General features: G+C 45.8%; 2 protein-coding genes across 2 annotated transcripts; one reads left to right on the forward strand and one right to left on the reverse strand.

The window, feature by feature from the left end:
• The first annotated feature begins 3,251 nt into the window (after nt 1-3,251).
• On the forward strand, nt 3,252-8,777 carry Avpr1b (arginine vasopressin receptor 1B). The gene is made up of 2 exons (XM_076832074.1): nt 3,252-4,191; nt 8,455-8,777. Exons 1-2 carry the CDS (start codon nt 3,252-3,254, stop codon nt 8,775-8,777), a joined length of 1,263 nt encoding a protein of 420 aa, XP_076688189.1.
• An 8,645-nt stretch (nt 8,778-17,422) lies between these two features.
• On the reverse strand, nt 17,423-21,281 carry Rhex (regulator of hemoglobinization and erythroid cell expansion). Its single transcript, XM_076872921.1, has 5 exons — nt 21,271-21,281; nt 20,935-21,035; nt 19,680-19,799; nt 18,145-18,224; nt 17,423-17,608 (listed from the first exon to the last, which is right to left on the reverse strand). Exons 1-5 carry the CDS (start codon nt 21,279-21,281, stop codon nt 17,423-17,425), a joined length of 498 nt encoding a protein of 165 aa, XP_076729036.1.
• Nucleotides 21,282-23,054: the final 1,773 nt, after the last annotated feature.

The following is a 23,054-nucleotide window of genomic DNA, read 5'->3' on the forward strand; positions in this document are numbered from 1 at the left end:
TGATAATTGGTATTAGTGGGCTGTAAGGAGTGATTGGTTTGCCATATGGAAAACAAAATGAAGTTAGATTTCTACTTCACATATATACAAAAATAAATTCAGATGGGTTGCAGACCTAAACATGAAAAACAAATTTAAACTTGTTAAAAGAAAATGTAGGGGGAAATACTGCTATTCTTGAGGTAGGGAACACAAGAAAAGGAGAATAATTAGATCATAATGTAAATGTTTCATGTAACAAATGATCCGACACAAAGGTAAAAGATAAGTAGATTAGAGAAGACATCTGCAACATATGAAAATAGATAAAAGATTCATATCAGAACATAAACAGAGGTCCTGCAAATTCATAAGAAAAACAACCTAATAAAAGTCTTGCAGAGGATATGAAAAATTCACAGAGAAGGAAATCCAAACAAGTAAAATATGAAAAGATGCTCATAACTTATAACCACAGAAATACAAAAGCAAGATGAGATGCTATTTCACATTTATAATATTGGTAAAAATTTAAAAGTGTGACTATGAGAATGTTTGGAAACTATAATACAACTGTTGGGACAACTAATTTAGAGATTAAAATTTTAGAGTATGGCTTATCTAATTGAAAGTTCATAATTGTATGACCCAACAATGCTTATACCCAGTGCATACTTCTAGATATATACCTGAGAGAAATTCAGACACATGAACATAAGGAGACATAAAAACATTCATTGTAGCATTTAAGCAAATATGTGTACATGAATCAAAACATCATATTGTACCCCATAAATGTGTATAATAATCATCAGTAAAAATTTTAAAAAGAAATGTATCCATACAGATATAATAAATAAATAGTGGGGAAAACCTGGAAATAACCTAAATTATAAAAATATAATTATGGGTGCATAAAAGGTACTATATTCACATGCTTATTAAGTAAGAATGAACTAGATCTATCCTATGTATCAGCATAAAGAGATCTCAAAAATAACAGAATTTAAAAGCAAGTTCCAGAATAATACATGTAGTATGATATCACATAATATTTTTAATATATATATGTAATATATACGTATAATAATTTAAAAATCTATATATGTAAAATATATGTTATATATATGTAATATATATATATATATATCTACAACTAATATATATTAGTTGTAGATAGACACAATAACTTTATTTATTTAACTTTATGTGGTGCTGAGGATCGAACCCAGGGCTCCACACATACTAAGCCACAACCTTAGCCCCTGCATAATATTTTTTAAACATGCATTTTAAGGGACTACATCCAGAAATGAATGGGAGCTAGGACGTGGAGACAAACACAGACAGCCCTTTTGAGAAGTTTCACTGGGAAGGAGAAGGGGCTATCACAGTTGGAATTGGTATAGTGTCTGAGGAGGAGTTCGAATTATTTTTTTAAAGTACAGTACTAGAGCTTACAGATATGAGCTGGCAGAGAGACTGAAAATAATCACTCATAAAGAGCAAATTCCTTGAGAAAGTGGAATCTTGGGCTGAAGAGCACAAAAGAAGATGAATTTGTAGGCTGTACAGGATGTAGAACCTTCCCGAAGTGGTGCTAATTGGATGTGCAGGTGGAGTAACATTGTAAAGGGGTTTGAAATCAGATGGACTAAAGGCAAGACAAAGGACCTCCCTACCATTACAGACCTTGCCTTTCCTGAGATTCTTGGACCACAGTACTGTCACTCCTAACGAAATCTGCTCTAGAGCATCTCAATAATGCACTCTGTGTGTGTGAACTCACGGAAGATGGAGTGAATTCCAATACCACGGAATACCTGCGTTGAACCTGTAAGTTTCCTCTGTACCCTCAGCTCCGCCTCTCGCACAAGGACCTAATGCAAATGCACCAGCTGTGCTTTGGACAAAGCTTGCTGGGCTGGTTCCGGTCCTGCCTCTACTGATTACTGATTCTGTAATCTTCTAGGGCAAACTGTCTAACTTCTCCAGGGCTCAGGTTTCTGTCTCACAATGTGTTAATTGCGTTTATGTATTTTGGAAGCAACCAGCTCAAGAAAAGTACTCAGGACAGGACAGGATTTAAGACTCCCCCTAGCTGAAAATACTCGGAATTTTTCCTTCCTTCTCCTCCCTACCTGTCCTACCAGGGATCCCAGGTCTAGCTCCTCCATCCCTCCACCCCACTCTCCTTCCCAATAAACGTCTTTACTTTTTCTTCCCCTCCCGATAGTCCTTCGCCTGAGACTGTGGGTGATCGCCTGAGACTGCGGTAGGATGTCGCTCCTAAGTGAAGGATCCTTCTAGTGATTTTAGATCCTTCGAGGGTTAAACGGGAGCCCCAGGCAGGGGGCGTGCCACACAACACTGCCAGCCTTACTTTCTGCGCAGGTGGCAAGAGGCCACCTCTCTCTCTCTCTCTCTCTCTCTCTCTCTCTCTCTCTCACTCACACACACACACACACACACACACACACACACACCCTGGGTGTGCATCTGTCTGGAAAGAGTCGGAGGCTTCAGGGTGCGAGTGTACAGACGTTTGTCTGCTAAGTCCGTGAGTCCTGCGGGCTGGTGGGAGCTTGCTTGCGTTGCTGGGTTCTTCTTACTAGCTCCCTGTCCCTGGGCCACCGCCCCTACTCTCCTCCTGTTTTGCCCCCTCCCCCAGCAGTCTAGCAGTCCAGCCTGGTGGGTGCCTGTGAGCCTCTCTCCGCCCTCCCACTGCAGGAGCCAACCCGGGAGCCCGGGGCTCTGGACTCTGCTGGAAGCGCATAAAACCCGCTGGGCTCCAGCCGCTGGGCTCCGCTGCCGCTCGCCTTGAGAGCGCTTTCTAGGCTGGAGCCTGCAGCTTGGCCGGCGGACACCTGTGATCTTGGATTGCACCTTTGAGCAGGCTTAGAGGCGCTCTCCACTTCAGAAAGTTGGGAGAAAGTGAATTTGGGGTGGTCTGGGGACAAGTGGTAGCTGGCCCAGGTCTCTCTTTACCTGAGCTCATCCTGCACAGCCTCCCCTGTTCTTCCCATCCCGACACCCCATCTGCCTGATTGTTTTTTCTTTCCCGGGTTCCCCTGCCCACCTGGGGCCAGCTCTGTTTTCTCCTTCCTTATCCCATTGTCCCTCCTCTCTCTATCCCTGTCCTTGACATTGCTACCTCCTGCTTTCAAGCCTTCTCCCAATCATTCCCATCCTTCTTTCTCTTCTTAAACTTTCCCCTTGATACTTCATTCACACCCTCCCTCCATTTCCCCCACCCCCAGCAAACTTTGACCATGGATTTGGAGCCTTCCTGGACTGCCATACCCAACCCTGGGGGCACCCTTTCTGCCCCCAATGCCACAACACCCTGGCTGGGCCGGGATGAGGAGCTGGCCAAGGTGGAGATTGGCATACTGACTACCGTCCTGGTGCTGGCCACAGGGGGCAACCTGGCTGTGCTGCTGACCCTGGGCCAGCCAGGCCGCAAGCGCTCCCGCATGCACCTGTTTGTGCTGCACCTGGCCCTGACTGACCTGGGTGTGGCACTCTTCCAGGTGCTGCCCCAGCTGCTCTGGGACATCACCTACCGCTTCCAGGGTCCTGACCTCCTCTGCCGGGCTGTCAAGTACCTGCAGGTGCTCAGCATGTTTGCCTCCACCTACATGCTGCTGGCCATGACAGTGGACCGATACCTGGCCGTCTGTCATCCCCTGCGCAGCCTCCAGCAGCCCAGCCAGTCCACTTACCCACTCATCGCGGCTCCCTGGCTGCTGGCTGCCATCCTTAGCCTCCCTCAAGTCTTCATTTTTTCTCTGCGGGAGGTGATCCAGGGCACAGGGGTGCTGGACTGCTGGGCTGATTTCCGCTTCTCCTGGGGGCCACGGGCCTACATCACCTGGACCACTCTGGCCATCTTTGTCCTGCCTGTGGCCATACTTACAGCCTGCTACAGCCTCATCTGCCATGAGATCTGTAAGAACCTAAAAGTCAAGACACAGGCTGGGAGGGTGGAAGCAGGGGGCTGGAGGACTTGGAACAAGCCTTCACCTTCTGCCCCAGCTGCGGCCAAGCGGGGGCTACCATCTCGGGTCAGCAGCATCAGCACCATCTCTCGGGCCAAGATCCGAACGGTGAAGATGACCTTCATCATCGTGCTGGCCTACATCGCTTGCTGGGCACCCTTCTTCAGTGTCCAGATGTGGTCTGTGTGGGATGAGGATGCCCCTGATGAAGGCAAGTATGTGGTCTATTCTGGGTGGTGAGGTAGGGAAGAGCAGAAAAGGAGGACAGTAGGGATAGGGCAGGGGTTACAATGCCTCCCAGGACCAGGTGGGTGACAAATGAGTGCAGCCATTAGGAAGGTTGGTGTTTGTTTGTTTTGGTCCATCTTCTGTTGCTGGAACAGAGTACCTGAGATTGAGTGACTTATAATAGAAAAAAGTTTAGCTCTTCCTGCTCTGAAGGCTGGAAAATCTAAAGTTAAAGGTTTGCATCTGGGGAGGGACTTTCTGCAGAGTCTCTGGGTGGCACAGGATATCACAGGACTTAGGAGAGATAGCCAAACTGACTTTAATAGAAGAAATATTCTTGTGATAACAAACCTACATCCTTGATAATTCATTAATCTATCAATCCATTCATGAGGGCAGAGCCCCACGACCCAGTCACCTCCCGAAGGTCCTACCTGCAAGTACAATGGACATATGACAGTGGAGATTATGCTTCTGACATGAATTCTGGAGGACAAACATTCAAACCATAACATTTTCCCGTGTTAAGAGGGACAGATGCAACTCTTGTCCAGCCTACCAATGCTATGTAACTTTTATGTAAAATTTCCTGATATTTAAATTTTGATATTTAACTTAACAATTTGAAAAATACTATGTGATGCTAATGAACTGTAACTGTAGGCAGATTTGCCCAACCAACTTCCAATTTGCCAGATGGGCTTTAGAATCCAAAGATTCTAGAGTTGAAGGGTTTTTTTTTTCCCCCCAAATGATCTGGTCCAGGATGACAATTTGTGGCCCAGAAACTGTCTCTCTTGGCACTCTTCCCTCCTGTACCTGGACATCACTTTGAGCTCCATCTCAATGGCCACTTTCAGTTAATTAGGGCTGACACATGACAACCCTCAAATTTCAAGTGCAGCCAGGTACAGTGGTGCACTCCTGTAATCCCAGCAGCTCAGGAGGTGAGGCAGGAGGATCCCAAGTTCAAAGCCAGCCTCAGCAAAAGTGAGGCACTAAGCAACTCCATGAGACCCTGTCTCTAAACAAAAATACAAAATAGGGCTGGAGATGTGGCTCAGTGGTTGAGTGCCCCTGAGTTCAATCCCTGGTACCCACCCCACCCTGCAAAAAATTTCAAGTTCAGCCACTTCATTGTGTCAATGAAGAAACAGAGACTCAAAGAGGAACCACGACTTGCTCAAGGCCACACAGCTAGGGAGTGGCAAAGTGAGGATTTTAGCCCAGGTCTTCTGCTTCCTTGTCTTTTCCCTCAACCCAGCCTTGCTCATAACCCTGGTTCTAAAAGTGCCTCCACATGAAGGGCCTTCCTCTTATTAAAAAAAAAAAAAGAAGAAAAGAAAAAACTGGGATCCCTCAAGAGTCCTGTGTTTCAGTTGGCACATGGCAGGACTTGCCTTTTTCTGGGGTGAGGTAGACATCAGAGCTTCAGACACTGCCTGGTAGTCTGGTCTTTGGAGGTAAGCTTGTTCCCAGGAAGGCAGGGCTGTGTCTGGGCAGCCTAAGTGTTGGAGGCTGGTGTTCAAGGGCCTCTGTTCCTGCTCCTCTAAGCAGAAGCAGGGCATGGGAACACATGCATGAGGACCTGTCTGGGTGCCTATGATAGGAGTGACCGTGCTCTGCAGCATACCTCGTGGTGTGCACGGCTCAGGACACATACTGGGTACACCGTGCGAGTGCCTTGGGGAGGCTCTGTCAGGATCTTCTGGAAGCTTCCTGAGAGTTCATGGTCCAGCAGCTCAGGCTACAAATTCCTACCAGCCGGTATGGAGTTGTCTCCCTTGAGTTTGTTTCTGATCTCATTTTGGTCATCCTACTCAAGCCAAATGCTTTGCTTTTCTGCAGACCTGAAATAGAGGAAGGCCATGAATTTAATGCAACCATGCAGGAGAAAAGCAAAAGTAATGTCCAACTATGACGGTCCCATTATCTACCTTCTTAGCTACCCATTTGACATCAGTCTGAACAAGAGGCTGTTTGTAAATTATCCTATAAAGGAGAAGCACATGAAACCCAACCAACTACAAGGCTCTCCCTCTGTAGCCGAGGCCAGACTAGAAGAAAGGAGAGCTTCCTGGAGCCAAGCACACTGAGTTTTCCTGCTACTGTGGGGTGATTTTCTCTATTGTACATCCGAGTAAGTTGAGGCTGGAGAGGTAAAATAACTGGTCCAAAATGCCACTGCTAGTAGGAGACGGAGCCAAGACTTGGATGGTTTTACTCTGAACAAGCACAGCTCAGCCAATGGCACCAGGAGGGGGGGCGGTCATTTGCCCCTTTAATGAGGAACATATGAGAAGATGGGCATCTTGCCAATCAGCCAGTGTGGCTTTCTGGGCTTGCCTTGGTATCCACAATCCTCATAAGCCTGTCCCCAGCACCTCATTCTTCACCTGTGTAGAGGGTTTTACCACTTCCCCAGGGCCTGAGAGATGAGTACAGGAACAAAGCTTATTGTACAGACAATGTGTTCTCTCAGAAAAATTAAAGCATTTTGAACTGGGGTTCACTACTTTAAACTTACTTTTCAGTACCCCCAGTTCTCCTCACAACACACTGGTCTCCTGGCCTCCTGGCTCTGAGTTTTTGGTCAGAGCCTGCCTGTTTCCCTGCCTCTGTCCCTGTCCCCACAGTCAGCTGAGTTTCCGCCTGGACCAACTATGGTGGATCTGCCCTCAAGGGCTGAGAAGCAGAGCCCATGTTCTCTGGTGCTTCCTGATACATCTCCTGCCCCATACTATATCTGGCTCAGATGGGCCAAGTCACACAGATGCCTCCTATGCCAAGGAACTTGCAAAGCTACTGTCACTAGTTTAAGCCGAACACTAAATGTATATTGATGAAGCAGCCAGGATGAATACCATCCCCTTAGCCAAAGCAACTCCCCAAGACTTCTGAAGCTCATGGTTAACTAGGCAAAACTGGAGACTAGTCCCTCCCCACTTAGACGTGACCTCCTCGCACATATTCACTCCTGTGCCCTAGAGCTATGGAAGGAACTGGGTCCATCCAGGCCTTCTTACCTCTTTGATTTGTGTCTCTTATCAAACACTCTTACCCTATGTCTTCTCTTGGGTTACAAGAGGCCATACCTTGAGCACACGCAGGAGAGATGTGCAGGAGGAGCCAGTTTACCTGAAGCTTTGACAGTGCTCTACAGAGCAGGCGCTGAGCTGTGCCTTTGAGTTTGCAGGTTGAATCTCTGATGGGTGCAGGATCTCTGCCTTAGGGCTGGGAAACCTGGGTTTGAGCTGCAGTTCTTATTTACTGTGCTATACAAGTTGGAAAGTTTACTTCTAAATTTCTTCCCAGCTCTGACGTTGCTTTCAATAATTCTACAGTCCCTGGAAAAATCAAGGTAACTCAGTGAGCCACCTGTGCCATAGCTGTAACCATGGTGGACCCAGGAGGCTGGTGCCCCTCCTGCAGCCTTCCTGTTGGTCTGGGGAGTTTCATTTAGTCTATTGAAAGATCATATCTGGAAGGAATCTTGTCAGAGTTTGGCACTCTCCCATTTTGACTGCCTAAGAGAGAAATTAGTTTTTCCCTGTAAAGGGGTCAGTGTGTTCCCTAGGGACAATCTGAGAACATGGAACAAGCACTGGAATGGGATACTTAGATGTCCCTAGAAGCTTTCCTCTCTCCTGTGCTTGGAAACGAGGCCATAGGACCTATGGAGCAGCCAGGTTCCACTGATTGTCCTACCAGGTCCCTGGCACAGGGCCCAGCACGGAGGCAGTACTCTACATGTATTCAGTGACTGAATGACAGAATAAGTGAGGCTGGCCCTGAAAGGCAAAGATAGAATCTGGAGGGCAGGATAGGAACAGGAGTAGAAGGGACCTGCACTTGGTTATTTTCCCAGGTCTGCATCCATTAGGGGATTCAAGGTCTAGGCTTTAGAACAAAACCAAGTTCTCCTATTTGAGCTGGTCTTCTCCCTAACAATGTGGACTCTTCTAAATTCAACTTAAAATTTGAAAAAAAAAAAAAAAAAAAAAAAAAAAGCTCCTGCTCTCACCCTGTAGTTAGTTACAAAACAAACAAAATCAGTGAGGTAGATTCTGGAGTCAAGTGACCCAGGTCAAGTCCCAGCTGTGCTCCTCTCTAGCTACAGAACCCGGAGCAAATCCCTTTTCCTCTCTGGGACTCGGTTTCCTCATCTGTTCAGCAAAGGGCTGGCCTGTCTCCCAGATCCCTGCAAGCCACCATCCTAAGTCTTCTTGTACTTCTCTTGTGGCAGATTCCACCAACGTGGCCTTTACCATCTCCATGCTTTTGGGCAACATCAGCAGCTGCTGCAACCCCTGGATCTACATGGGCTTCAACAGTCACCTGTTACCACGCCTCCTGCGTCATCTTGCTTGTTGTGGGGGAGCCCGGCCCCGCATGCGCAGACAGCTCTCCAGCAGTAGTCTCTCCAGCCGCCGCACCACCCTGCTGACCCGCTCCAGCTGCCCACCCACCCTTAGCCTCAGCCTCAGTTCGAGGCCAGGGCCGGCAGAGTCACTGAAGGACTTAGAGCAGGCAGACGGGGAAGCCAACACTGAGACCAGCATCTTTTAGAGAAGACTTGTTGGATGGAGCCTGGGACTGCCCCCAGGGCTAGCAGTGGAGGATCTCTGCCCATCTCAGGCACTGGGTGTAAGAGCTGGGAGGTCAGGGTTAGCGTTCCCTGAAACCCAAGAACCAATTTGAGGCAGTGCGAAGAGGCCAGAATAGCAGCCTCTAAGGTGAAGCCTGACGTCCTTAGCTCCCAGTCTCATGGTGACAGTCAGGCAGAATCAAATGGCCTGCTTCCTGGTCCTGCCATACTCACAGGGTGTCTTGGAACACACCCACAGGGTGGAGGTAGTGTGCCAGATCTGGGGTGGCACTGTCTGAGTGTCCCCAGGTGGCAGGAACCCAGAAGCTGGTCTCATGCCTTAGCTACCTGTCCCCATTCTAACCTGACTTGCACATCCCAGCCCAACCCCAGGGCACAGGGAGTGAAAAACTCTAAGGACCTACTTGGATCCTAATTTTTTTTTTTTTTTTGTATGGGGCATATAGTTTCATGAAGCAAGGCGAATGGGTATTCAGCCTTCACCTGCCATGCCCTCTTGTTTATGGAAGGGAGATGCAGGATTGGTACAGCATCTGCTACCCAGTAGGAACTCTGCAAATGTCAGTTCCTCTTCCCCCCATATCCTCCTCCACGGAATGGGTGGCAGGGGGAGTATTGTGTGTCCTTAGTGGGAGAGCCTAACCTGGGTGAGTCGGGGAAGAAAGAGAGGAAAGGATGAGGTGAAAATGGTCACAGTAAAATTAAGAGCAGGAATAAACCTCAGAGGCTGCAGGGGTAGGTTTCCCTCCCTCCTCTCCCCAAGGGGTTCCTGCTACTCCTTCCTCTGGGTCTGCATGGAGGAGATGTCTTTAAGGAGGAGTGTGTGATCACAATTCTGGAATAATCCTTGAGGTTCTGCAGAGCTTCCAGTAAAAATTGAATGGATGTGGGGATGGAGGCAGGAGCCCAGGATTCTCATCTCGGCTCTGCCTTGGAAAGTCACCTCCCTCTCGGGGTCTCTGCTTCCTTGCCTGTTGAACAGGTGAGATGGTCTCTAAGGTCTTTCTCAGCTCTAAGCTTCTCTGACTTTGCAAGACTGGAAGTGGATACTCTTTAACAGTTCTGGTGACTCTGGGTTCTGCCATGGCCATGCTGCCCACTTTGTCTTCAGTTCTGTGATGCTGAATCCTTCTCCAAGGCCAGGAGAGACAGCAGGGCAGGTGGAATCTGAGATTCTGCCCTGCTCCTCCTTATCTCCAGGGGGATTTACATCACGGGGTAGTTTCCTCACCCCAGCTGTCATTCTAAGAGACAGCCTGGATGGTAGAAGGAGCATCAGCTGAAAGGTCAGCAGGGATGGGTCTTGGTTCTGCTGCCACCAATGACCAACATCAGTAAAATGCTGGCTAACCTTGCCACCTCGGTTATGAGAGACAGACAGTCCTGTGGATGTAAATGAGGTTTGTAAATGAGTTTGACTCAAGTTCCTTCCTCATCTACTCTTTGCCTTCAGTAGCACCCCTTCTTACCACTATTGTATTTTCTGTTTGGCACTGAACAAGGGAAATGGACTTTGGGGGATGGCTTTGGGACCCCCCACTGTTCCTCCATGGGAAAGTTGCTTTTGATCTTTTCCCAAAAGCAGGTTCTTTCTTATTAAAAACCAATGGAGAACAACCAGCCACTGGGGTCTCAGGGTCCCATTCCAGAAAGCTTTGGAGGAAATGGTGGATCTTGTCTGGATCTATGAATGACAGCTTTTCAGGACCTGTAGGAAGCTCTCATGGACAGACTGGATGAGTCTTAGATGGGACACAAGGTGGCAGGAAGAAAGAAGGGGGTTCTCTGCCGCCAATCCCATTCCTAACTGCTAAGCCCAGGAGAAACTGAACAGAGCTGTCTCTGGGTGGGACACTTGTGTAAAATGTTGATGCCATTCTATGGACTGTGAAATACAGTCCCTTAAAGCCTTCTCAGGAGCAGGAGGTGAGGGGCAGGCAGGTATGAGAGGAAGGCAGGTAGGGCATTGATCAGTTGACTATGGGGATTCTTCAGATTGGCTTTTTCCATAGTTTGGTACCAGCCAGTAACTTCCCAGATAACCATGTCTGTGTTTTGTATATAAATAGGCCTTTTATCTAACAAAGGGCTATAAATTCAGCCTAGGCTATAGCAGTTGATTCCTAGGTCTGAAACCCAGAGAAGGTTGAAATCCACTAATAAAACTCTTTAATATACAGGACATTGCTGGTAATCTTTGTTTCCTAGGGGCAAGTATAATGGGAATATTCAAGAAAAAAAATTAAAACATGAACTTGAGAGAGGGGGGTAGGGCTGGACCACCTCCCTTGGAGTCCGGTTCTGAGCTCATCGGAAAAGCAGAGTGTCTTGGAGTTTGTTATTAGACCACAAGGTGGCACTGTGGAGCTGAAAGTGCTCGCAAAGTTGGTTTGGGCTGGGCCCTGCTGGGTGGCTTCTGCCCCAGAATCTGGTGGCACCCCTTCTTCAGCCCACTATTACTAAAATCCAGTTTATTCGCTCCCTGTCCTGGAGAGTCTGAAGCCGTAATGGCCCTCAGGGGAAGACTGGGAAAGTTACCCAGTTCCTTAGCTTGAATGCCATTAGAAAATTTCTCCTGAAGTCCTGAAGAGTCTCAGCTCCTTATCTCCTCCAGTTCTCCTGAGATACCTGGACACATGATGCCTTCTCTCTAAGCCCACGGGGGATGTATTTGACAAGGGCAGAGAATAAGAGGTTTCTACTACAAAGTGAGGGACTGAACACAGGCCATGAGATGTACACATGAGTGATTAAGGGAGATAGTGAGACCTCAAAAAACAGATGAGCTATAGTTTTCTTATGTGCTCTGGTTTAGAGATTGGGTGCATGGGCCTCTTGAGAGCCCCTCTGAACTCAACAATCTGTCCTGATGCAAGGAGCAAAATAAAACAAAAACACAAATAAAAACAAAAAATCCCATGGACATTGAGCATAAAATACCTCCTTGCTCAAGTAGGTCAGGTTGGCTAATAAAACACTGATGGTATTATTCTGCAACTCCCATGGTGGACATTTGGATGCCTGCTCCCTTAGAATAAGAGTCCACTGAAGTAGGTCACATTTGCAGTGGTCTATATTCCCAGCTTATTATTGGCACATAATTAACCATCTAGTGTTTACCAATAGAAAATCATCTTCTTTGGATCTTATCAGATAATTTTTGGGGAGATTTCTTTTTTTAAAGAGAGAGAGAGAGAGAGAGAGAGAGAGAGAGAGAGAGAGAGAATTTTTATTTATTTTTTAGTTTTCGGCGGACACAACATCTTTGTTTGTATGTGGTGCTGAGGATCGAACCCGGGCCGCATGCATGCCAGGCGAGCGCGCTACCGCTTGAGCCACATCCCCAGCCCTTGGGGAGATTTTTATCTGGATTCCTCACTCATGGAGGAACCCAGAATGGAACAGCATAATTATTTCTTGGAGGTTCTAATGACATGGAGCATGGGAGAACGTGACTTCCTTTGAACTGGAAACTATGCTCCTCAAAGGGTTATCACTTATGCAGACACTATGGGTACAGATTTAGGCAGATGAACCTCTAAGGACATAGAGTGTCCTAGAAATGTCATAAAGGCTATTTTATTGCTTGCAATGTGTCTGGTAGTAATTTTGAGGATTAATTACAGTAGTCCTCCTTTATTCACCATTTTAATTTCAGCCTTTTAGTAACCTGTGGTTAACTATGGTCTGGAAATATTAAATGGAAAATTACAAAAAGAAATAATTCATAAGTTTTAAATTGCATGCCATTCAGAGTAGTGTCATGAAGTAGTGTTATAATTCAAGTCTCACACCATCTTGTTCTCTTCTCCCTGCAATATAAATCATCTTTGTCCTGCAGATCTATGCCATATGAGCTACACATATGTTAATCACTTAGTAGCTGTTCTGATTATCAGATTGTCACAGTATCATATGCATGAAAGTCCACTTTCACATCATTTTTATTAGCTTACTGTTATAATTGTTCTATTTTACTAGTAGTTGTTGTTGATTTCTTCTTATGCCTAATTTATGTACGGGAAAAACATAGTATAAAGAGGGTCAGGTAGTATCCAAGGTTTGAGGTGTCCACTAGGGGCCTTGGAAGTATCCCCTAAAGATAAGGGGGAACTATGGTAATTTAAATTATTGGCTAGCCCCCATCATCAGTTTATTTGCTGAAACTCCTTGGGAGGTAAAATTGGCCTTCCTTTTATCAGAGCATCTGAGACGTCATCAACCCATGGAGTTCATTCGGTGGAGTCACACTTTGAACTTGATTTTTTAAATGGCACTCTCCAAGAATTCCTGTACCTGATATGCAAGCAGGATGGGCCTTGATGTTATCCTCCACGATAGACTTGCTATAAAGTGTCATTCTTTCGAAGCAGACTTCATCAGGGACCTTAGACGATCTGTGCCATTCTACAGCCTATGGTGCCTGGTCTCCCTGACATCCACTCCCTGCCCCTGAGCATCCCAGCCCACTCTGAGCCCAGGAGGACACTTCCCTATCAGGCTCAGCTCAGGTCAGTCCCTCAAGAACTTGTAGAGAGAGCCTGCACTGGGGCAGGTCTTGCTTCTGCCTCTTCTCCTTTTGATTGACTTTCCACCCTTCTTTGTAAACTGAGGTCAGAAATCACCTCTCTCCAGGGTGGTTTCTCTGATTAAGTCCACCCAGTCATTCCTTTCCTCAGATCTGTGTAACACGGACAAGCTCTGGTTTTATTGCTCTGTGTTAATTCTGCTTTGTTACACGTTATTTTGTACACATTCTCTGGCTCTTTCTTGCCTGCCCCAGCTAGGCCATAGATGCCGTAACCCCTCCCTGATGATTCCAGATGATCAAATCTTCATGTTGTTTTGTTTTGTTTTTTAGCACTGAACAGATAATTTTGTTTATATCCCCTTTCAAAATGCATGCACATGAATAAGATTGTATACAATAGGCCAAAGATTACCTAGAGACCAACAGAGCCATATAAAAATAATTTAGAGCAAGTTTTATTGATTTAAATAAGACAAAGTGAAACATAAGGTCAGCATTAAAATAAAGAGATTTTCAAGAAATTTCTCATAGTTGTACAGTGGAAAAGTATGAGTATCAAAATTTTGACTATTACTGTGCAGAACTGAAAGCCATGTGCATTTCAAATTGTAAACTCTTATAATAATACCATTAAATCTACAAAGTCTCTGGCAAGTTGTCTGATGTTATCCAGATCCTATAATATTTTCTTTATGTAAGTTTTGGTATATTTGAGTTCATAATAAGCCCCAAACTTGAAAATAATAAAATTCCAAGGTATATCTGCTTCTTTAAGACATCAGAATGACAAATGTAATTTTCTAGGCTGATATAATTCAAGTACAGTAATAAAAAAGGACAACATATTTGCTCCACAATACTAGGGACTGAACCCAGCGCCTCACACTTGCTAGGCAGGGCAAGTCAACCTATATTCCCCACCCTTTTAAAAAAATTATTTTAATTTAAATCACTGTTGCCCAGGCTAGCCTCAAACTTGTGATCTACTTGCCTCAGCGTCCTAGGTAGCTTGGATTATAGGTGTGCACCACCACAGATTATCTGTGGTGGTGCACACCTATAAATCTTTTTTTCAAATAGATTTAATGAAATCAAATCTATTTGAAAAAAAGGGACATTATAGAGTTGTTAAGCAACAGTGCAAACTAACATTAAAATCAATGATATATATTATATAAGAATACTTATATTTATTTTCACTGGACAAATTTTAAAGCCATTTTTCTTTTCTGAAGCATAAATAATGGGTCATATTCTAACTGTTCAATGATTAACCACATTTCTATAGCAGACTCTTCATTTTTATACCTGCTAACATGTTCACAATGTTCCTTTGAATTTGTACAGTACCTTAATAAATCTGATAGATCTTGGCATCCCTCATTACTTTTTCTACAGGATATTCTGTATTAAATCCAGAGCCTCCAAAAATCTGCACAGCATCAGTGGCTAATTGATTTGCAACATCTTCAGCAAATGCCTTTTCAATAGAGGCATAATAGGTATCTTGGCGACCAGAATCAATCTCCCAAGCTGCTCTCTGGTAACTTAATCTAGCTAGTTCAAGTCTTTGATTTATATTTTCTACTAACCCTCTGTTCCAGAATTCTGTAGAAAGCAAGCATTCTGCCTGCTAGCCCAAGTGTTCCCTCTCCTGGTGTGGAAGCAAACTGTCAGTCTCTCTTGGGTGCCCTATAACTTATCTGAGCCTCTTCAGCACAAGTTTGATGATTTTTTTGTTTGGTTTTCTTTTAAAAGACAACAGCAAGAAGTAGAGTGTCATCTCTATTTTTCTTTTCTTTTCTTTTTCTTTTTTGGTACTTGGGAACTAGGGATTGGACCCAGGGGTGCTTTACCACTGAGCTACATCCCCAGCCTTTTTTATTTTGAGATAGGGTCTTGCTAAATTGCTGATGGTCTCACTAAGTTTCTGAAACTGGTCTCAAATTTGCGATCCTCCTGCCTCAGCTCTCTAAGTCACTGTGATTACAGGCATGTGCCCTGCACCGACTAAGCTTCATTTCTTGATGCGAGGGCAGTGTTGCTATCATGGTTAATGATTATCCCTCATCCTGTCTCTCTAATCAGCAGAATCTTTTTTTCTCCATGAGGTAAAGCTTTCAAGGGGAGAAACAACAGTGAGAGCTACAAAGTGAAGGGCAAACAGACTGGAAAAATTTCCCAGCCCCAAAACCTAAATCAGAATCATCCTTACAGATCCTCTTGGGGAAGAGGAACCGGGAAGTGAAGGGGGCCCCCTGCACACAGCGTCAGAACTAGGAAGGGCATTTACATCCTGCAGATGGAGTATGGCTAACAGATTGGTCTTCCTAGGAACTGCCCATCACTGATCTGGATTTAGATTTGGGCTGGGAGTATTCCTAGGGTTTCAATTTTTTTTAAGCTATTGTGAATTTTTTTTTTCCTCTTAGTAGTACCAGGGCATTCTACCACTGATCCACATCCCCACCCTTTTTATTTTTTTATTTTGAGACAGGATCCCACTAAATTGGCCAGAATGGCCTTGAATTTGTAATCCTTCCACCTCAGCTTTCTGAGTAGCTGAGATTATTGGCATGTGCCACCACACCCAGCGTAAGCAATTTTTTTCCCATTTTATGTCTAAATTAGTATTGGGGGAAAATGTGTATTATTTAGTCACTGATTAGTGAACATAATTTTTTTTCAAATACATTTTTGGTTGCAGATACACACAGTACATTTATTTATTTATTTATTTTTATGTGGTGCTGAGGTTCAAACCCAGTGCCTCACACATGCTAGGCTAGTGCTCTGCCACTGAGCCCCAGCCCCAGCCCTGAACATAATTAATTTTAAAGCATTGAAGTTCTTGTGCTTTTCTTGGACTAGGATATCTACAAACAATGACACATTTGTCCTCCATTCCAGTAGTAATAGCTCTTGTCTGTCTGTCTGTCTGTCTGTTTTGAGATGAGGTCTCAAATTCATAGATTGAAATGATCATACCTCAGCCCCCCGAAGAGCTGGAACTGCAGGTGTGGGCCACTGTGCCTGGCTTGTTAACTATTTTGTTGTGCTGATTAGAATGTCTAGAGCAATGTTAAATAAAGAAATAGCAAGTTTGTGGACAGTCTTACTTTGTGGACTCAATGGGACTATGTCTAGGACCTGATAGTTAAATGTCCTGTTATCTGATGGTTTCAGATAAGCTTTCTTAATCAAGTCAAGAAAGAACCTTCTTATTTCTAATTGGTTAAAAAAAAAACACACACCCAAATGGATATTAACTTTGATTAGGTTAAATTCTGGAAGATTTTCCTTGGGATATCCAATGTTGATCTAAGTGGTATTGACTAGGATTCTATTTGTAAGCTTTTGATTATTATTATTTAAAAAACCCAGCAAATTCACAGGTTGATTGACAGTAGGCTTTCTAAATGAATTATATGAAATGTTGAGGGGGAAGCAAGATTACTCAGCAAAATATATTAATGTTAAAAGGGACAACATGCAGAGCTAGGCAAGAGGAAAAGAGGAACTGTTGGTTATAATTTTATTTAAAACTTTTACGAAGTTGTTTATTGTGAATAATTAAAGAACTCAAAGGGAAGACATTTAACCATAAAATTGCCAAGCAGAATTTCATTACAGCTGATTTTAAAAAGAGCTCACTGCTTTCGCTACTGATGGACTCCACTGTTTTCATACTTTACCTGGAAGATCTTCCTAATATCTGATCTGGATATTTCTTGCTAGGACATAGTCCTATTTCCTATTTACCCCCACTCTGCTTTTTTTTTTTTTTTTTTTTTTTTGTATTGGGGAATGAACCCAGGGGTACTTTACCACTGAGCCACATCCCCAGCCCTTTTAATTATTTATTTTGAGACAGGGTCTCAATAAGTTGATTAGGGCCTTGCTAAATTGCTGAGACTGGCTTTGACCTAGTGATTCTCCTGCCTCAGGCATCCCAAACCACTGGGATTACGTGTGCCACCACGCCCAGCTGCCTTATTTTTAATGGAAGGAATTCTGCTACAAAATGAATGCAAGAATACACAGAGAATCTCACCCTATTAAAAAATCTAGAATTCACACAGCCACTTGAGTGTATTCCACTGGATCAATGAAAGAAGCATTCACAGAAGTCCAGATTTTGGGCTTGGGTTTTTCTGGATTGACATTGACATAATCTGTAGCTTCCTTGATGTTCTCATAGTCCAGGACAGATTCAGGGGCTGAAAAGACCACTGGTGTGTAATTCACATCCTTGATGGCCTAAGGAAGACAACAGAAACACACGGGTCAAGGTTTCTACCCTGTTTGGAGGAGGTCAGACCCTCAGAGGGAACTTGAGCCCAAAGAAGCTGCTCAAGGCTTGGTGGGAAAGGACCCGGATGGATCCAGGTAGCTATCTGAGAGCAGGGCAAGGGCCATGAGGGGGGGTTTCCAGTGACTGTGTTCTGTATGTCTTCGGGGAATGGGCTAAAGGATGAGCAAGTGGGAGGCGATGGGTGACAGGGAAATGCAGACACCTGATTCAAGTGAGGTCAGGACTCAGTAGCTTTGGGTCCCAGTGAGAGATTTCCTATTAGCACTTCCACTTTTATGGTCTGCTCAGACTCCCTTCATTTGGTGGATCCATGCTAATATGGGACTGTGGGCAGAAGCCGGACCACCCTCACCCAGGGACACTCTGAGGACTCACCCAGCCCTCCTTTTTTGCTCCCACCTCCACAGTGCCCAGAGCTCCCAGTTTTACAGGGATCCTAGGTTTCCTATGGAGGAGTGCACATTACTAGGAATTTCATTACCTGGAAGGTGGAAGGCAAGGTGGCAGGGTTGTTCAAGCTGACAGAGCTGATGGAGCTGTCTGAGGATGTGTTGCTCTCATCTGGGGAGAAATAGAAATGATTCCTCCTCCAAAGAAAGTTGGGGAGTGTTAGGAGAGGAGAGTGACGACGGAAGGGAGACTGAGACAAAAGCAGAGGCAGAACCAGCAATGCAAAGAGGAGAGGAGACAGGAGAAGCAGAGCCCCAAAAGAGAAAGAAGGGGAATCAGGGACAGGGTGGGTGGTGGGTAAGAAGCCAATAGTAGACAGCAGCTTCCTGCCCAGGGGTCCAGGTACTGCTGCTCCGTCAGCTCATCTAAAACTAATAAAAAGCCCATGGTCAGCTTGCCCGTGCCTAGGCAGGACTGTCTGCCAGAAAAGAGAACAGCAGGGTTGTACCGAGGCAGCATGGCCCGGTCCCAGCCACAGGTTCCAGTCCAAAGCCATCACCAGCTCTAGACAGGTTGTATCTCTTTTGTGCCCTGACATTTGTCCTCTGCAAAGCCAGAGGGCTACACAGTGATTGCTGAGGTCCCTGCTAGCCAAACAATCTGATTCTGGCCAGGATTGGGGGACACTCGGAGGCCAGAGGTCAGGGTGAGGCCAGCATTTCCTCTCTTCTGCCCAAACTCTGAAGGCCCAGTGGCACCTTCTGGTTCCCATGATCTCAAGGCCTTCATTATCTCAACTGTGAAAAGATAAGATCAGAAGGACTGAGCAAACGCAAACCAATCCAGAGATAACCCATGGAAAAAGTGCAATCTCTGGAATCTCTGGTGAGTGGGCCCCAGCGGGGCTGCTGAAGTGGCAGTTTCCACCTTGTGGATGGATAGTGACCTATTGGGTCTCCCAGCCCTTGAGATAAAAAACCAGAGGGTGGGGCTTAGGTGGAGCTTGGTGGAGTGCAAGCCCAGCAGGTGCATATGCTAGGCCCTGGGTTCCAGCCACAGCACAGGGGGAAGAAAGGAGGAGGAGAAGGAAAAGAGAAAGAAAATAAGACCTGAGCACAAAACCAAGAGGGTGATGGGTGGTGCTCCTGGGTCTGGTGAAGGAACTGTCACCAAGACTTGCATTCATTCAAATTCCCAGATACCCAGGCAGTCTCAGCCCAGGAGGAGGTGTCTCCATGGGGAATATGAAAGAAGCAGCCAATGAACTGGCCAGGTGGTATAATGCCCAGTGACCACCATGGCTGGAGGCAGGCAGAGGCAGTCAGAAACTTGGCTCCACTATTAGCTGGCTCAGCAGAAGAGGCCATAGCCTTAGAAAGAGAGGAGCCAGCCCACAGGTCCCTATAACCCACACGAACCCCCAGGGGTCTTTCTGTCTTTTCAAATAGGATAAGTAACTATTTGAAAAAGGCAGGCTGGTGAAGCCTGCTCTGAGTCGGTGTGAGGGATCCTCAGGCTAGAAGTTTGGGTGGCAGGGATGAACATGGGTTGATGCAGAGATGCTCCTGCATGTCCAGACACAGCACAGTAAGCTTCAGGACAAGTTCTCCCCTGCCTCCTACTCACGCCTGTATTGGGGAGCAGGCTCTTTCCAAGTCTCTTTGGCCAAAGGGAAGGGACGGGGAGAAGGACTACGCTCCCGGACCTGGATTCTGGCTTCTTTCAGTATCCGTTCACTCTGGTGGGCTGGAGGGGAGAGGGCCAGGTTGAAAGCAAAAGAAACAGAATTAATGATGTCTTCTCTTGAATTAAGTACCTCTGAACCCTCAAAGGGAGACCCTTCCAGGATCCCTTTAAATCTCAGCTCTGCTGTGCTTCAAACCCCACAGTGGCTCCAAGCCTCACTCTGAATAGAAGCCCCTGTCCCAGCCTCTGAGACCCTCTGTGGCCTCACTGCCCTTCCTCTCCATCCCTTCTCCTGCAGCCTCTTGGCTCTTGCCAGAGTGTGCCCGACGTGCTTCTGCCCCAGCCTTTGCAACAGTGGCTCACTCCTCATTTCCTACAAATTTATACTCAGATATCAGCGCCTTAGGGACACTGGCCCCTTCTCAGCTCCTAGCTTCTTGTCTTGCTTCCTCCCCAGGATTTATCTTTACCTAACGTACATGTGTGTGATTTGTTTATCGTGTTTGATGTCCCATGGAGCAGAAATTCCAGGGCACAGGAATTTGTATTTGTTATGTTTCATATAGGCTGGGCTTAGACAGCGCCTGAGATGTTCGATAAATATCTGTCACATGGATGAATGAGCAAACAAACGAATGATTCAATGGAGAAGCCTAGACTTTCTTTTCTGGAAAAATCCTCAGAGTATCATTCTGCCTCATAGCCTGTCTTAGCCAAAGCACCATTATTTTTCCTAATAGTAAAGCTTTTTCATAACAGAGTTTCCTCTACCTACATTCTTTGTATATCATTTTAAGAATTTCAACTCATGTCTCAGTCTAATTATCTTTCCTTCTGTTGCAATTTAAGGCCATTTTTCACATCCAGTCCTTCAGCATGATGAACAAAACTCATTAGGCTCAAGGTAAGTGAGCCCTCTTCCCCAAGCACGTGGAAGCTGGTCTCTAGTCAGAGGGTTCGGGTGTGGGAGGAGCCTGGGCTGTCATTCCCAGTGAGAAATAGGTTGGATAAAAGGTGAGGTCAGAGAGGGGATTGCTTGGATGCAGGATGGTGAAGGGTAAGCGGTGCCAGGGATCTGGTCATTGGGTCCTTAGGTAGGTTTTCAAGAGATAGCTCCTAAGGGGTCTCATCCTCTACAGGATTAGGAACAGTCTCCTAGGGTGACTGGGAGGGGCAGGGGGACAAAGCCAGTTACCTATGTTCCTGCTGAGCAGGTAATTGAGGGCCATGAGGAGACAGATCTGGAGGAAGAGGGACAACACTGCAATCACTAAGCCATGCCACAGCTTCATCTCTCTGTTGGGAAAGGAGAAGGGTGAAAGTCAGAGATGGCAGTGATGTCAACGGTTGCAAAAGGTAGCCCTTCCCCAGATGGAAGCAGATGTCGGGCATTGTTGGGGGTTTCAGGGCAGATCCTTTTGCCTCTGGACAACATGGCTAGGGTAGCCAGGAAGGGTGTGCATGCCGGGTGGCCAGCTACACCAGTGAGCCTGGTGGAAGCCCTGCTCCGGTTCTCCTTGGGCTCACTCACTCTGTCAGCATGATGAGCTTCTGGCTGAGCTGCCGCTGGTGTAAATGGGGCTCAGACTTTTTCCAGGGCAAGCAGGAAGAGACCCGGGGGAAACTGTTCCTGGAGACCTGCAGGGGGTGGGGGGCAAGGAAGTGGTCAGGACTCTTGGGCTTTATGCCAAATTCCCCTCAGGCAAACTTGGCTGCTTGGGGGCCATTTGCCTTCCTCTCCCCAGATTTCAGGTTTTGAATGTGCAAAATAAGTGTAATAATGTTAACCACTCACCCTCAGTGCCAGCCACTGCCCGGCACACCCTCCACCTTCCCTATTTTGGATAGCAATGCTATGAGAGAAGTGTAATTACTATTCTTTTATTGCAATCAAAGGAGATGCAGAGAGATGGGTGATGTTTAAGGTCAGAGGCCTGGAAAGTGATCAGGCCTGATTTTGAGCTCTGGGTCCAAAGCCTACATCCAAACTGAGTGCTCTGCTCCTAGAGAGCCTTAACCAGAAGCAAATGGGGTTCTTCCTGAGCATAGAACACCGGTATAGAATCTTTGAAGAAGTCCAGATCTTAAGTGCACACACCAAGGCTCGTACACCAACAGGCTTATGCATTCACACACCACACAGCTTCAGTGTGGGCTTTAGGATTGTGGAAGCTGTTATACCCTCACAGTGCATTTATTTTAAAATACCAGTGTATGAATCCCATCCACTTACTGTTGAATGTGGAGTTTTTTAGAAGCAAAGAAAAAAATCAGTTTAAAGCCCTTGAAATGATATTTATTGAGCACTGAGATGGGGCTCTGCGCCCACTCAATCTTCTTACAGCAGACCCTAAACCTTAAAAAACTTTTGGCTGCTATGAATGGTTATTTTCTCAATCAGGGTTTCCAAGTGCAAAGGGCAATTTGAAAAAAGACTGAGCTTTTATTTGTAGTCCTCACACTGGGGCTTCTAAGGATCAAAATGTGCCCTGGGAGTCCAAAGAGAGAAGGAAATAATGGTGGGGAGGCAGGTGTGCCTGCAGGATTTGCCATCATTGCCTTTCCATGCCTGGTGAGCTCTGGCCACTGGAAGTCTCCAGAGAAGCTAATGCCATCTCCCTGACACCTTTCACACAACAACACCTAATCTAATCCTTGGGGATGACCTTCTTTGGAGGGAGGTCAAAAGATGAGTAACACGTGCCCTATTTATCCTCCTATTTGCTCACCATCCTCCATAATCAATCCTAGACACTTCTCACAAAAGACCCTGAGCAAAGCCACTAACATGTCACTCCCAAAGAATTCTATTTCGTTTGACTTACAAAGGTGGAGTCAGGATCTAGACATGAATTCTTTGTTTTATATGAGGTGGGGGTGGGGGAATGAGAATGTCCTAAGTGGGAGAAGGCTCCTGGCTGGGGATGATGGGACCCTTATGATGGAACTCTACTATATGGGTCCCAGCACCCAGCACTGCAGTGCCAGGAAGCACCACTGGTCACCTGGTTATCATCAGGACTTCTCCATTCTTCTTGTAGGACATCTGACCTCAGCGTACTCTGGCCATGGTAAGGAGCCCAGCAAAGGGGGCAGCCAGTGTGTCACCAGGGCTGTGCTACCATAATGTGCTTGATGATTTAAAATTTTTTTTTTCTTTTTTTGTGGTGCTGGTGCTGGGGATTGATCTCAGTGCCTTGTACATGCGAGTCAAGCACTCTACCAACTGAGCTATGGCCCAAGCCCATGATGATTTTAATTTCTTAAGGCTCTTCTCCTACTTAATTTATGAAAAATTATGCAACATATATATAT

This window comes from Callospermophilus lateralis, chromosome 13, assembly GCF_048772815.1.
Source record: "Callospermophilus lateralis isolate mCalLat2 chromosome 13, mCalLat2.hap1, whole genome shotgun sequence".
NCBI lineage: Eukaryota > Metazoa > Chordata > Mammalia > Rodentia > Sciuridae > Callospermophilus > Callospermophilus lateralis.